The sequence below is a fragment of the Syngnathus floridae genome, chromosome 6, assembly GCF_059516105.1.
Source record: "Syngnathus floridae isolate MCC-2025c chromosome 6, RoL_Sflo_1.0, whole genome shotgun sequence".
In the NCBI taxonomy this organism is placed as follows: Eukaryota; Metazoa; Chordata; class Actinopteri; order Syngnathiformes; family Syngnathidae; genus Syngnathus; species Syngnathus floridae.
The window spans coordinates 11,033,045-11,046,540 of NC_142418.1; the positions used below are offsets into that span (position 1 = coordinate 11,033,045).

The window sequence follows — 13,496 nt, forward strand, 5'->3', positions numbered from 1 at the left end:
GAACCGCCCCGATGTGCACGCGCCGTGCCCGTCAGTAGCGCGCTCTTGGCGCGTTCACGCACAAATAACAGAAAAAAACAACACGTTGTTCAGAGGAAATTGTCGATTAGATTTCAGAGAAGAATTGATTGTCTTTGCATCCAAGTAAGCTCCTTGTCAGTTTCATGCAGCGAAGAGGCTTTATGTATGATTACCCCCTTCCACACACACATACACTCACGTACACACAAAAACTTTGAATGAGTATGAATACGACTGCAACATTTGAAGGTTATTTTGCGTAGCCACACCTTTTTGGAGCAGGCATAAACTAGAAAAACTACATTTCCCAAGAAGCCTTTGCCGTCCGTATCCAGGAAGATGAGAATGGTTGCCAAGCAAACATTTGACCGCACCGATGGCCATCATTGGGTGAATAACATGGCTGAATTAACTTTCCCACAACACCAAGGTCAAAGTAAAGCCTGGCGCTTTTTTGAAATGCCATATTGTTAGTCGAGAAGAATGGAATGCACATTTAGAATACGGGAAGTTCGGCCTGGTTCTGGTCGGGTCCAGGTGACTATGATGGATGAATCAGGCCCCTTCAACCCAGCTCCTGCCATGAAACTCTGTGAGGAGGGTGAAGTGGAACTCTATCTGTCCCAGGAGAGGCTGGTAAGGTTGTAAAATTTGCTATATAAATAAAGTTGTATTGTATTGTATTGTATCGTATTGTATCGTATTGTATCGTATTGTATTGTATTGTATTGTATTGTATTGTATTGTATTGTGTTGTATTGTATTGTATTGTATTGTATTGCATTGTATTGTATTGTATTGTATTGTATTGTATTGTATTGTATTGTATTGTATTGTATCGTATCGTATCGTATCGTATTGTATTGTCTTGTATTGTATTGTATTGTATTGTATTGTATTGTATTGTATTGTACCTAATAACCTAGTTACCTAGTTACCTACCTACCTACCTACCTACCTACCTACCTACCTACCTACCTACCTACCTACCTACCTACCTACCTACCTACCTACCTACCTACCTACCTACCTACCTACCTACCTACCTACCTACCCACCTTCCTACCTATATACGTGTATTAGGGCTGTGCACAAATTATGACATACACATTTATGTTGTATCTTGATCAAAGTGAATGTCCTTTATAATAGATGGAAATCCTTGATATCAGCAATACATCTTGGGTAACTGTGCTGAGTTGAGCCTGTCCTTCACAGGAATTACTGTGTGGAACAAAAGATCTGACTCAGGTGACCTCACTGGAAATCTGCGTGGACACTCGACAAAACAGCCTTGGTAACTTTGGTGAGCGACATACCACATCAATGCATATGCGGTGTTGAATGTGGTGTCATTCTTGGAGAAAAAATACATTTGCAGTATCTATGTATGTTATTTTTATAAGAATACTCATCCTTGTGATAGATATTTGTATGTACGTAATGTCAAAATTTCAATATAAAGGTCACAGTCATACGCATAGGAATATGAAAGGTATTATTGCCATTTTAGGAAATGAACTATTTCAGTAAGAATCAAAAAGTGGTTATCTGTCCTTCTGGAATTTAATTTAGGGGCTTCAAATGGTCATATTTTTCCTCTTTTAAATAGCTGATATCATTTTCTAGGCTCTTACTTGCCTCGGCTGGTGCTGCTCAAAATGAACAACAGTGTGCTCATGTCTGTAAGGTGAGTAAAACTGACACAATACTTGACCTTAACTTAGTCCTTATGTTGTCTACTTCGTTTGGCGTTCACATATTTGTTGACATCAGCTTCCACAGTGAACATGCGTTTAAGTCATCCATCAATTTCTCAACCACTTGTGCTCAATACATATAGTGTAGTTAAATGATGTAAGGAAGTAAATATGCAATAGTGACACTAATGTTTCTCTTCAGAGTGTATAAAATGTCATAAAACATGAAAAATGAGAAGTGTGTTCAAGCAAAAAGGGGAAGGTTCTTAGTTATTCAATTGGCAAAGAATCCCACCTACTAAGCAACTATTAGTGTTTTTATTTAAATTTTACACAATGTCTGACTCCCAATTTCATTGCAATTGTATATTTTTTCAAATCCCAAGGGCGTCCTCTGAAAGTACACTTTTGCTTAATCAAAGTTTTATTTCGCCCAGAGTTGTTTAAGTGTAGGACAGTTGTAAGGTGATCATTTTCATAACTTCTTACTAACACATTTATTTTGGTGATGATTTTGAATTTTGAGTATTCAGATATATTCAGAAAATAAACTTCAAAATGAGCACCAATCTTACTACGCTATAAATACTGTCAGATGTAATATACCTTTGTCCTCTTTTTTGGCATATAGAGACCTGGGAACCACCCTGTCCCACCTGCAGGTTCTATGGATGTCTTGTTGCCATCTACAAGGCTTGGATGGCATTTCGACTATTTCCTCTCTCAGGGTATCATTCACAAGTCATAGTTTCTTGTCAAGTACTTGTTTAGTTCAAATATATACAAGCTGTTGTGTTGTTATTTTTGGGGGGCATTTTATCTTCTCTTTTCAGGAATTGTACCTGGCCTTTAACCAAGTGTCCGACTTGAGTCAGGTCGGCATGCTGGAGAATCTACAGGTGTTAGATTTGGAAGGAAATGATGTGAATGACCTTGTCCAGGTTCAATATCTCAGGTTATGTGGCAAACTACACACACTCACCTTGGAGGGAAACCCGGTGTGCCTGCAGCCAAACTCCACTACCACACAAGTAGGTCAATATATGTTTTTATACAGACGCTCAGAGATTCTCAAATGTGGTACACGTAATTCTAGTACACTGGATCCTTCTAGTGTTATGCAAAATAATCACTGACATAAAATAAATACAACCAAACAATATTAGAATGAAATCTTTTGCTATGCATACAGTCTGTTTATAGAGGCACGGTTTTTAAACATAGCGTTCACTGTATTATAGTTGGATGTGAATTTAAAAAAAAAAAAAAGATTTAAGCAATAATGCTCAAACTCTGCATATTGTAACAGTAGTTTACAATAATGATAATTATACTTTTTAGGAGTAAAATCTTGGACTTGTTTTTTGAGTGTTCATTTAAATGTACGTATGTAAGTGCCCCAATGTAACGCACCCATGTGGTAAGACGGATGTCTGGTTTCTCAAAATCTTCCCCAAGACGTGTGGGTGGCCATTAAGGTGGCCAGCGAGCGGCTCATGTTGGCCATGGCCACCCTTGACCACAATGGTTTGCGGCTTCTGCTGATTTACAACAGTTTGGAAAGTTGGGATCCACTGTAAGAGAGTTTACGGTCGCCAGCAGAGAATTAATTAGGAAACGAGAGCAATGAAGGGAGAGGCTGAGCTGAATATGTATTAGGCTTGCGCTTTGTAGCAGCTGTGGGTTTGACTTGGCAACTTGAGTTTGCCAAACTCTCTTTCAAACGCACAAACACAAACAACCGCTCACTTCCTCTCTCAGAAGTCTCACACTCTCTCATTGCTTTCTTTTCCCCTTATTAGTTAGTTATTTGTTCTCTTCTGCACGATGGAAGATGAGAAATGTCCGGTTCAAACTTGACGAGATTTCATCTAGCCTTGTTGAACTGTGCCATCTCTAAAATTGCAGTCACAGTAGTTTATTTGGCCTATTTTGCTCACCCCACCAGATCGAGTACAATTATTACCATGCGGTGAGGGAGTTGGTTCCACAGCTGCGTTACCTTGACAACGCAAGAGTGGAGGATGGCAGGTTGGGCTCAAGCAGCAACTTGTGGGAAGACTGGGCTATTCTCCGAAACTACCTAAGGGACCCCACCCCGACATTGAATGGAGACCGTATGTTTTTGTTGTGGTCTCACCTGTTGTTCCAAGATGTTTTAATGACACACTCAATTTCTTTGTAGAAGCCGAAGGAAACAGTGCATATATCTGGTCCAGCTCAACCAAGCGCCCTGTCTCCAGCCTCCGGCCTCAGTCATCAGCAAGCACACCTATATCCAGACCTCTATCAGCAAGTTCATCTGGGTTTCTATCCAGTCCAGTGTCCACACCCGGTTCTGTGGATTCAGATTTAGCTGAAGTTGAAGAAGACAGCAGTGTCCTGACGCATGGTTACATATTCTGATATTTCTCATGAATGCTAACTTACTGTAGACTTTTTAGGAAATAGTATTTTCCTGTTATGGATGTATTTGATTCTGAGTCCCTTTTTAGTATTGGTTCACAATGACAAACTCTTAACAAAAATAATCAAAAAAGCAGGACTTAGGCTGCATCTTTATATCCTATATGCAGGAGCTGGTAAGATTCTGTTCTGTGGAAACCCTGTCAAGGCAATACGAGCAAGACGTGAAAAGTTGAGGGTAAGTGGCATAAAATGAAGATTTATTTCACTCTGTTGTGAAAGTACATTTTGCTCTGGGATCCAGCTGAACCACAAGTACAATATTTTGGTTGGGCATTATTTTTGAAGGGAGACAATTTTATGTATACATTTTATTAACTTTTATTTTGTTACATTTGTGCTTATGCGTCGCCTCCGCTGTCATGCTTACTTTTTTCCTTATTTTGGTGTCTGCTTACCTAGCCGTATTAGATTGCTACATTGATTTAGTGTATATGTTTGTGTTTCCTCACAGACAGCACCCTGTACGTCTACTTTTACCCCCCTTAACCTGCCCATTTATGTGCCAGAGCACACGCTTACCCCTCAAGACCCTGATGGGAAAGAGAGTGGTGGTGACGTGCTTGCTGAACTGAGAACTTGGAGGGAGAAACACTGCAGGTAATTTACTCAGATTATTCTTTTTTGGATGAAAAACAACATCACACTTAAAAATCTGCCTCTGTTAATTAATGGGACTGTGAAAAGGATATAAATACTAAGGGTGGGACTCGATAAAAAATAATCAAACTATAGGCCTTGTAAGAGGAGTTGCCAAGTAATTATACATTTTTGTCAAAACTATATGACGTCATTTCAAGGAAATGTGCAGTGCTGACGTTTTTGATGACATGGGAAATACTCACTGAAGAATGTATTTGTGATGGGCGCTTAAGAACGATAGCATTTTTTTTCAATTTATCCTTCCATTATCTGAACCGCTTATCCTCCCAAGGGTCGCGGGTGCACTGGAGCCTATCCCAGCAGTCTTTGGGCAGTAGGCTGAACTTGCCAGTCAACCAATCACAGCTCACCAGTTTTCTGAAGCTGAGCTGTGATTGATTGTGACCTGGCAACTGCAATGTCGTTTTCAGTCGACAGGAGATGCATAAAAATTTGAATTTTGCTGCTTAACTCATATCCCACAAAATAAATCTGAATCAAAATGTTGTGTTTAGACTAGTGGGGGCACATACAACATATTATTGTAAAGAAAATTTTGGGGTTTACTTCCCCTTTAAGTGACGTCTCCATATACGTGACTCACACATCCAGGTATCTCGAAGAAATAGAAAGAGATAGACTACCACAAGTACTGGTTGTTCGACATGGCAACGACGATGAAGAGGCTGATGATGAAGAGAAAGGATTTGATTGTATGAGCGACAGTTGTGATGAAGAACATTGTGAGGATATTCTAGATACAAGTCCATCTAATTCATCTTCCAAATCTATATGTACAGGTAAAAACACACACTGAAGACACTTTAAAAGAAATTATAATTTTAATAATAAAAATGTTAAGCCGGAGGTGGAGGCTGAACTTAATGTGATGTCAAGTTGTAAAAGGTGACTTAGTGAGAGCTGCTAATTCTGCCCATTTTTTTGCATGTCATTTTCAGATGAGTTTGAATCCATGTCGACTGATGTGGATCCCTTTTTCTGTGACAACACACTTTCACCTCGTCCTCCACTAAGTTCCAAATCAGCCTCTTGTCGGAAGAAGCCCATAGGAATCCGCGCACATCGGATTCGAATCAACCTGGCCAATTCAGAACACAATCTTCATTCCTGCAGCGAAGGATGCAAAGTTTTAAAGGCCACAAGTACTGCACAGACTGACCTGCCATTTAACCAGAAGTTGACAAGAATGAATAAGCTTTGTCCGTCATTGCCTTCAAACATTAGCCCTCAATATAAATTAAATAGCCTTGGAGGACAAAGCAAGGATTCCTGGTGAGAAATTATTGCATTCCATTGTAAAAAATGTTTCTCAAGTCTTTTTTTCCCACTAAATTCTTAGTAGTGCAATGTTACAGTAGTGCAATGTTACTTACATACCTCTATGTCCCGATAAAAGACAAGGATGTCTTGACATAATTTCGTCTTTGTTCAAATTTCTGTCCCAAATTCTGAACCACGATACATTGTGCAAGCATGTCTATTTCAATAACAAAAGAAGAAACACACTGAGGTTCAAAAATATAGAAAACAAGATGAAAAATTAGAAAAGCCCATAGCAAAGCTCCCAACCTATACAAATCCACATCAGAACAATTTGTCCGTATTTCCAAAATTTTAACATTTTGTCAGAGCAGCACATTTTACTTTCAAATTTTCAATGAAATTGTACTGTATAATTGTACCCATAGTATCACTTAAAAGTAGCCTACCAGTCCCTCCAAAAACAAAATCAAATTTACAACTGATCACTGTTCATTTGAACACGTATGAAGAAGTTGTTAAAATGGACAAAAGGGGACCAATAGGCAAGCGTACAGAACATGGGATCAGAGTTCACATTTACTGTAAAAGGCAGATTTATCACAGGCATCTAACATTTCCAAGTTTTTGGGGCCTTTCCCTCAAATTGTTCAAAACCATTCACATCCACTAACTAGCTGCAAATACTGTATATCTAGTCCTGTGAAAATGACTGCCTGCTGCTACCAGCTAACTGTCATGAATAGTAATGGAAAGGAAAACTTTGGCTTTGATTGATTGATTGATTGATTGATTGACTGACTGATTGATTGATTGATTGATTGATTGATTGATTGATTGATTGATTGATTGATTTCATTATTCATCCATCTATTGATTCATTTATTCATTCATTCATGCCTTTATTTATTTACACTCACTCACTCACTCACTCACTCACTCACTCACTCACTCACTCACTCACTCACTCACTCACTCACAAATTGTACTTGAATTTAATTAGATTACATCTCCCTGTCTTTCAGTTTAGAGATGGACGTGTACAGCCTGGCAACAAAAGTGAACTGTCAAAGATCCTGGACAGAGCACCAGCTTCAAATGCCTTCAGAGTGAGCACAAATTAAACTGACACGAGAATTAGCAGAATTAGAAAGTCTCGACTAGGGCTATATTATTTTTATGCTTTTATTTTTGGTTTGAATTTTTTTATTTCTGCAAGTGCACAACACATTTGTTACAGTTCCATTGCACATTTGACATGACTTGTCGAAAAGGGAAGCAGGTTGAAGCAATTTGCTTATCTAGTCCCTTTATTGAAACCGTTCCCAACAATTTTTTAAAATATACATATACTACGTATATATGAGGCCCAACCATAAATTTCTAAAAACAGAGACCAATTACTTGACTAATGACTGTCATTGTATTTTACTCTGACTTATTACTTTTAAATCTCCTAACATGCCCTGTTAATAGGACTATATAACCATAAAACAGGACAAATGCTCTGCAACTGTGATAAAACAGTAGTTTTTGCAGTTTTGAGAAGATAATTGCTACATATTTCAGTTGAAATATTGATACTTTCACACAAAATATATTACAAATATGAATAAACATTGTGATAACTTTTAGGCTCAGGTTTAAGGTGAAAAAAATGTTTTTATTTTTTCTCTGCTGTACATACTGGTTATTCGTGGTGTGATAGCCCTACATGCCACATGAGGGCACTATGTCAAAAGGATGCATTACAGCAGACAAGTCTTGAAGTTATTACGTAGATCTAGAGGTAGCCAGAATATCTTGATGGGTAAATGGCAAATTGGCAATACAAATGTTTTACAAGTTAAACGCATGGGGAACATGTTATCCTTGGTCAATGAAAAGCAGCCATTTAAAACTCATTATTCTGCTGTCTGTAATGTGCCACTGCCTACCTCAGGGTGCCCTAAAAAATGGTTGTCATGTCAGTGTTGAGAATAAGAATATTTTCTCAGGCCCCATCAGTCACGGGCCAATCGGTTGTGTTGCACCAGGGAGAAATATAAAGCATGCAGCACACCAGACACCGAGGACCCAAATTGGTGAAACCTGATCTAGTTGAAGGGGTGGCCATCCTAAAGTTCTGCCAGGCCCACAATGGGCCTTTAGCTTGACCTTACAGGTGGCAAATCTGCAAGGTCATGGGTTTGGGTCATAATTCTGCTTCCAACCCTGGTACGTAGGATTTAAAAGAGGAAAACGTCTTAGACTCAAGCACACCCCAGTTTTTGTTTTTTATTTCACTTCACTTATTTTCTTATCAAGTTCAGCTCACGCAGCTGTCGAAGTGATAATTCGCACAACACACTATAACAAAAGGTAAAAGCACAAAGGTTTAGCTAAAACAATTGCCGTAGTAGTCCTGGAGTAGTAGTCTCTGCAAAGTGATTACAGCTCAACTGATCTTAAAGCCCCTTTATGTGTCTTTGTTGACCTGACGTTTGAAGATACAGTACTGTAGATGAAATTCTGACAGAGTGCTATTTAGGGATTTGTATCTCATGTACAGCCTCTTCCCCTCTTGAGACAGATTTAAAAACCTCTATGGTCCTTGACTGTAAAAAACAACGATGATCCCATTTGAAGTGCAGCCCACAGAGCTCTGATAAGAGCTCTCAGAATAAACCTCTGACCTGAGTGAAGTCCAGTGGAATCTTGTATGGTTCACGTAAAACTACAAGTCCACACGGTTGTTGTTGGGAACCAGCGTGAACCTTTGCACAGAATAGTGGTGGCTTTGCTGTTGACGGTGATGGGTGCACCAAATTTATCCGGTTTCTGAACGGCCTCCATCAAATTGTCGTTTAATGAGTCGAGCATCTTTGTGAATTAGTGGGTAGATAGTGGAGACCACGCTAGAGTGGGGTTATCTGAAGGCACATAGAAATGGGAGTTGTGTCAACTGGCCAAGTGTGCCCAGTCCCCTTGTGGACTTCATTACTGTTCTTATGATTAGGACAAAATTCCACCCGTGTGAAGTAAGAGCATGCGTCACAAGTTTTCTTTTGGACTGACGTGTGGACAAATTGATGATCCGTGTTGCGCTTGACTTCGGTTACCTGAATGCCCATGGTGACGGGTTCAGGAATATCTTGATGAGACACTTTTGCCGGCTTGTCATTTGGTCGGCGGACACCATGTTGGACTCCCATCAGGGAGCTATTATGCAGTTCGCATATATCAGGGACTATGGTGATGGGTTGGATAGCAGCTTGAATGTCTTTTTCATGCTTGTGGATTGGGTGCAAAGTCTGCCTACTTGGACATTCCAGTTGGGTTATCTGAAGACCCTTTGAGATTTCTTGAGGACTGTGTTTACAATCCTTGCGGACTGGAGGACGGACGCGGTGTGGATTGTGCCTGCATTCCGGGTTGGTTTTCTTCTGATGTGGCCTAGACTGCAATTGTGTTATATAGGGGATCAAGGGAATTGATGGTAAAATATCTTGATCACCTTGTCTTGCATCGCTGAGGATTGGTGTATAGGTATGCTTAACGTCTGAACTACACTGGTGGTCAGTTTTCTGAGTATGTGTCTTTGGTTGACGTGGAGTCTGCTGTTGGATGGGTTGCTTCTTTTTGGATTTGTCAAAGTCCAGGGTGATGGTTTGAAATGGAACTTCCTGAGTGCCACTAGCATTCTTGTAAATTTGGGGGGGGGCTTTCTTTTGATTTACTTTAACATCCAGTTTGGTTATTTGAGGGCCAATAGCCATTGGTAGTGTGGCAGTATTCTTCGTGTTCTTGGGAAACCGATGTATCAATGGGCGGGTCCTTTGTTGAAAGACTCTAGACTGCCGTCCACTACTCCTTAGTTTAGTTGCCCTTGGTGGAGCACTGCTTTTTTCTGGGATGTTGTTCCGCAGTTTGGTAATATTAGGGGCCACAGATATAGGTTTGTTGTTAGGCTCACGCTTATGGCGGAAGACACTCTGCTGGCAAGGACGGCAACTGAGCTGTGTTTCCTGAAGGCCAAAGGTGATAGCTTGCAGAAAACTCCGCAACTTTTTTATGGTATTCCCAGAGAGATGTAAGCAAATCTTGTGAGTAGCAGCAGCCTTGGAGACAAAAATACGCAGAATGCAAGAATTAATGTTTCATTGACCTTTTTCTTGTCGACAAAGAACATATTTAAGAATCTGTAATTTACTTACTACCTATTGTGACACAATAATGTGCTCCCTATGCACATTTTTTTTATCTATTTGAACAGTAATTTTATTTGTGGTTGATGTTTGCAGTGGTGTTTAACTGTGTGTATGTATATATGCATTTATGAAGACTATTCATCTTCCACTTAGTTGGCACTACATTTATGTGTGCATGCAATTTGCGACCTAACTTTCACAACAGTAATTTGACCCTTGGAGAAAATCACTGCTTGTTTGTGGGTCTAGCTGCTCCGAATGTTTGTCCACAGCAAGTATAAAGTTGAGATCAGGTATTTGACTTTGTCATTGAAGAACATTCAATTATGTACTGTCAAATTGTCTCGTTTCATTTTTTTTCTGTCGCAATAAAACCACTGAAATCGGTGAAGGAAGACTGTTTTGTCTGTGAATGAAACATTAACAAAAGTCAAGAATACGCTGGTGAAAGTAGGGATGTGATTATCAATCTAGTCGCGAGACACCTTTCTGAAACAATAAGTGAGTGCAGGAAAGTCAGAAAACATTCATACAGCGTCACCTGTTCTGGAATTGGATTCTTTGGGCCAAACCAACACCAACTTGTATCAGAATGAAGGAGAGAGAAAACTATGGACAAGAAAAGGAACAACTCGACAGCTGCTTAATGAACGGGCTCTCCAGGGTTTGACTGCTAGCAGATGTATCGACTGTAACTCAAGTCTTCTCACATTACCCAAAATGATAAAAAAATTGTGATATGGCCCTTTATAGTACAGATGGATATTATACCGCACAAAAAATTAAAGGCAAAGAAATTGAATATCTTTCAGTGACCAAATCAGTGTCTTGATCTCAACCCGACAACATGCAACATGCTTGTCACTTACTGAAGGCAACGTAGGAAGACCCACAAACTGTCTAGCAAAGCATTTCCACCAACTCAGAGTTGAATGATGTCCAGGGCATCTAGACTTCAGGCAGTCAATGACTGCAAAGCATTTTCATCCAATTAGTTTTCAATTACAGTATGTCAAATGTCCAAATACTTGAGAAATTGTACATATTCTGTAGTCTACATTTGGTTGTCTTTTGTATTGTAAAATTCATGGTGTGGAGATTGTAATTGCCTAAATACTTTTGGGCATTGCTTTATCATAACCCTGCTGCTCTTTGCAGGGCTTCTTTTATTTATTTATTATCGATAGAATATAATTTAGTACCACTACTTGGAAATTCCACTTTTGCAGCTGCTCAGTGGACATATCAGCGCACACGAATAGGAAGATTTAAAAAAAATCCTACAATATTTATGTGTATGTTTACAATATCTCTATCCACCTCAGTTTTAGATGGAGAGCACTTTAAATAACACAACACAAAAAGTGCTCTATATATCTCGGAACATCAAATATCAAGCGATGAGAGCGAGCAGGAGTAGAGAGGCAATATACGTATATGGCAACTGTATATTAATAATAAATACCATACAGTATGTGGATGCGAATGGCAGACAAGGGCTGGGCAGTTATGGAAAAACTAGTAATCACGTGATTATTTTGAGGCATATTGAAATCACAATTAATAAAGCAAATTTTCATTGATTTTAAAATGTATTTATTAACCTACTAAAACCCTACTACTTAAAACGACATCATAGCCTCATGCCTATTCCTTTTGTCAGGTACCCAGTGAACTTTGAAATATCACAGGAAATTTACGCCTCTTTTGCATTTTCATTCTGCTACATTTACACCTTTGCTGGCTTGCATGTCAGCACACGTTTCAATTGGGAATAAGCATCTTTTTTTTATCTCTATATCATCTTTATTTTGATGCTATTTTGTTGTTCTACTTTTATTTTCACAAGTTTGGGGACTTACTGGGTTAATATGGGACCTCGAAGATCATATTTCTATTTTGCTTGATATCGTGGAAAACTTGAATACTCGACTTTGAATATAAGTTCAAGGAATAACCGCAAATTAAAACAGGAGCAAAGTAAAATAAGAATACACTAAAATAATTGATATTAAAAGGAACAATAAATGAAATAAACTCTAGCTGTTGCTGATGTTTATGCTTTGGCCCCTTAGTGGGGTGCCGTGCATGCATGTATACACTTATGATAAGAGTGGAAGAAGAAAGTTACTATCAAGCTCTCTGAATAAAACTCGTTTTACACGGATTGGGAATATGTGCCTTTGAGTATTATTGTTACCTGTGTGTGTTTGTGTGTGGGTGTGGGTGTGTGTGTGTGTGCGTGTGTGTGTGTGTGTATGATGTATGTCCCTACGGCATTTGGGCATGAATATTTGTTATTTGAATGACTACCACTCCTGGAGGTCGATACAAATTTTCTGTTAGCATGTCAATGGGATTTTACATTAACGTTTGCATTAGCACTGGCGATGTTTTAAAAACAAATCATTTATTGTATTTCAATATAGAATGTGTGTAATGCTTGTAAACTTCAATGCGATGTCATTAAACTGCTAAAAGCATGCTCAGCTACAGCGGATTCATATAATGGCAGACTGAACATGAATAAATACAGGAATGATTGTGAATAGTAGAGTAGAAATCATAGAAATAGACAGCAGCATTGTATAGAGCATGAAAAACTATAAACTATACTTGTATCAAGAATTTGTGTACAGCATAAATTGAGAATGAATTAAATACCAGCAATAATAACCGTAAATAGTCAGAGCTGAATGGAGATAATAAGCAGAATACGCAAAAATAGTCAAGTGATATGGTATGTGATGAGTATACATGGATGGACAGTAGGCTACTACGCTGTACTTAGCAGTTGAGAATAAATCCAGCAAGTAGCTGAGTGACGGCTACAACATATACATACATATATTTGAGAATATGCTATTGAGAGCAGTAGTGTTTGTGAAATCCATTAAAACAATTTGCTAACCTAACCTTATCCGGTAACATGATTGGAAGTGTCTTCTTTCAGGGGAAAATGTCATTGGAATACATGAAGTCAATATGTGGGTGAACTACCTTTCTTATAAAATCATGCATCTCAACAAAAGATAATCTCCCAAGATTATGTTTGATGGCATATCATAGGCATGATATCATTATATTCTAACAATTCTGTGACATCATCAAAGCCATGTGATATGACGTAATCCTTCTAAACAAAAACATTAGGTGGACTGTGTTTTGTAAGGTTACGGGCAATGTATTGCCTTTT

At 38.8% G+C, this 13,496-nt stretch overlaps 2 protein-coding genes across 3 annotated transcripts; one reads left to right on the plus strand and one right to left on the minus strand.

The window, feature by feature from the left end:
* Positions 1–78: 78 nt before the first annotated feature.
* lrrc56 (leucine rich repeat containing 56) lies at positions 79–12,467 on the plus strand. Its single transcript, XM_088378381.1, has 12 exons — positions 79–657; positions 1,240–1,327; positions 1,651–1,711; positions 2,353–2,449; positions 2,555–2,752; positions 3,670–3,838; positions 3,907–4,113; positions 4,298–4,365; positions 4,642–4,787; positions 5,442–5,629; positions 5,789–6,122; positions 7,136–12,467. The coding sequence occupies exons 1-12, from the start codon at positions 505–507 to the stop codon at positions 7,221–7,223; spliced, it is 1,797 nt and encodes a 598-aa protein (XP_088234507.1). The 5' UTR covers positions 79–504; the 3' UTR covers positions 7,224–12,467.
* Positions 7,753–13,345, minus strand: LOC148396513 (uncharacterized). Of its 2 annotated transcripts, XM_088378382.1 has the most exons (3): positions 13,212–13,343; positions 11,170–11,270; positions 7,753–10,210 (listed from the first exon to the last, which is right to left on the minus strand). In XM_088378382.1, exons 1-3 carry the CDS (start codon positions 13,264–13,266, stop codon positions 9,008–9,010), a joined length of 1,359 nt encoding a protein of 452 aa, XP_088234508.1. In that variant the 5' UTR covers positions 13,267–13,343; the 3' UTR covers positions 7,753–9,007. The 2 variants fall into 2 exon arrangements, with proteins under 2 accessions (XP_088234508.1, XP_088234509.1); XM_088378383.1 differs by lacking the exon at positions 11,170–11,270 and having other exon boundaries at positions 13,217–13,345.
* Positions 13,346–13,496: the final 151 nt, after the last annotated feature.

Bases quoted from the DNA above. Each gene is read 5' to 3' on its own strand.
- lrrc56 (XM_088378381.1), top strand. From the start codon at position 505: ATGGAATGCACATTTAGAATACGGGAAGTTCGGCCTGGTTCTGGTCGG. The intron at 1,328-1,650 runs GTGAGCGACATA...ATCATTTTCTAG, and splicing joins AAACAGCCTTGGTAACTTTG to GCTCTTACTTGCCTCGGCTG. The intron at 6,123-7,135 runs GTGAGAAATTAT...CCTGTCTTTCAG, and splicing joins GGACAAAGCAAGGATTCCTG to TTTAGAGATGGACGTGTACA.
- LOC148396513 (XM_088378382.1), bottom strand. From the start codon at position 13,266: ATGACATTTTCCCCTGAAAGAAGACACTTCCAATCATGTTACCGGATA. The intron at 11,271-13,211 runs GTTAGCAAATTG...AATGCTTTGCAG, and splicing joins ATGTTACCGGATAAGGTTAG to TCATTGACTGCCTGAAGTCT. The intron at 10,211-11,169 runs GTAAGTGACAAG...TTTGTCTCCAAG, and splicing joins GTCTTCCTACGTTGCCTTCA to GCTGCTGCTACTCACAAGAT.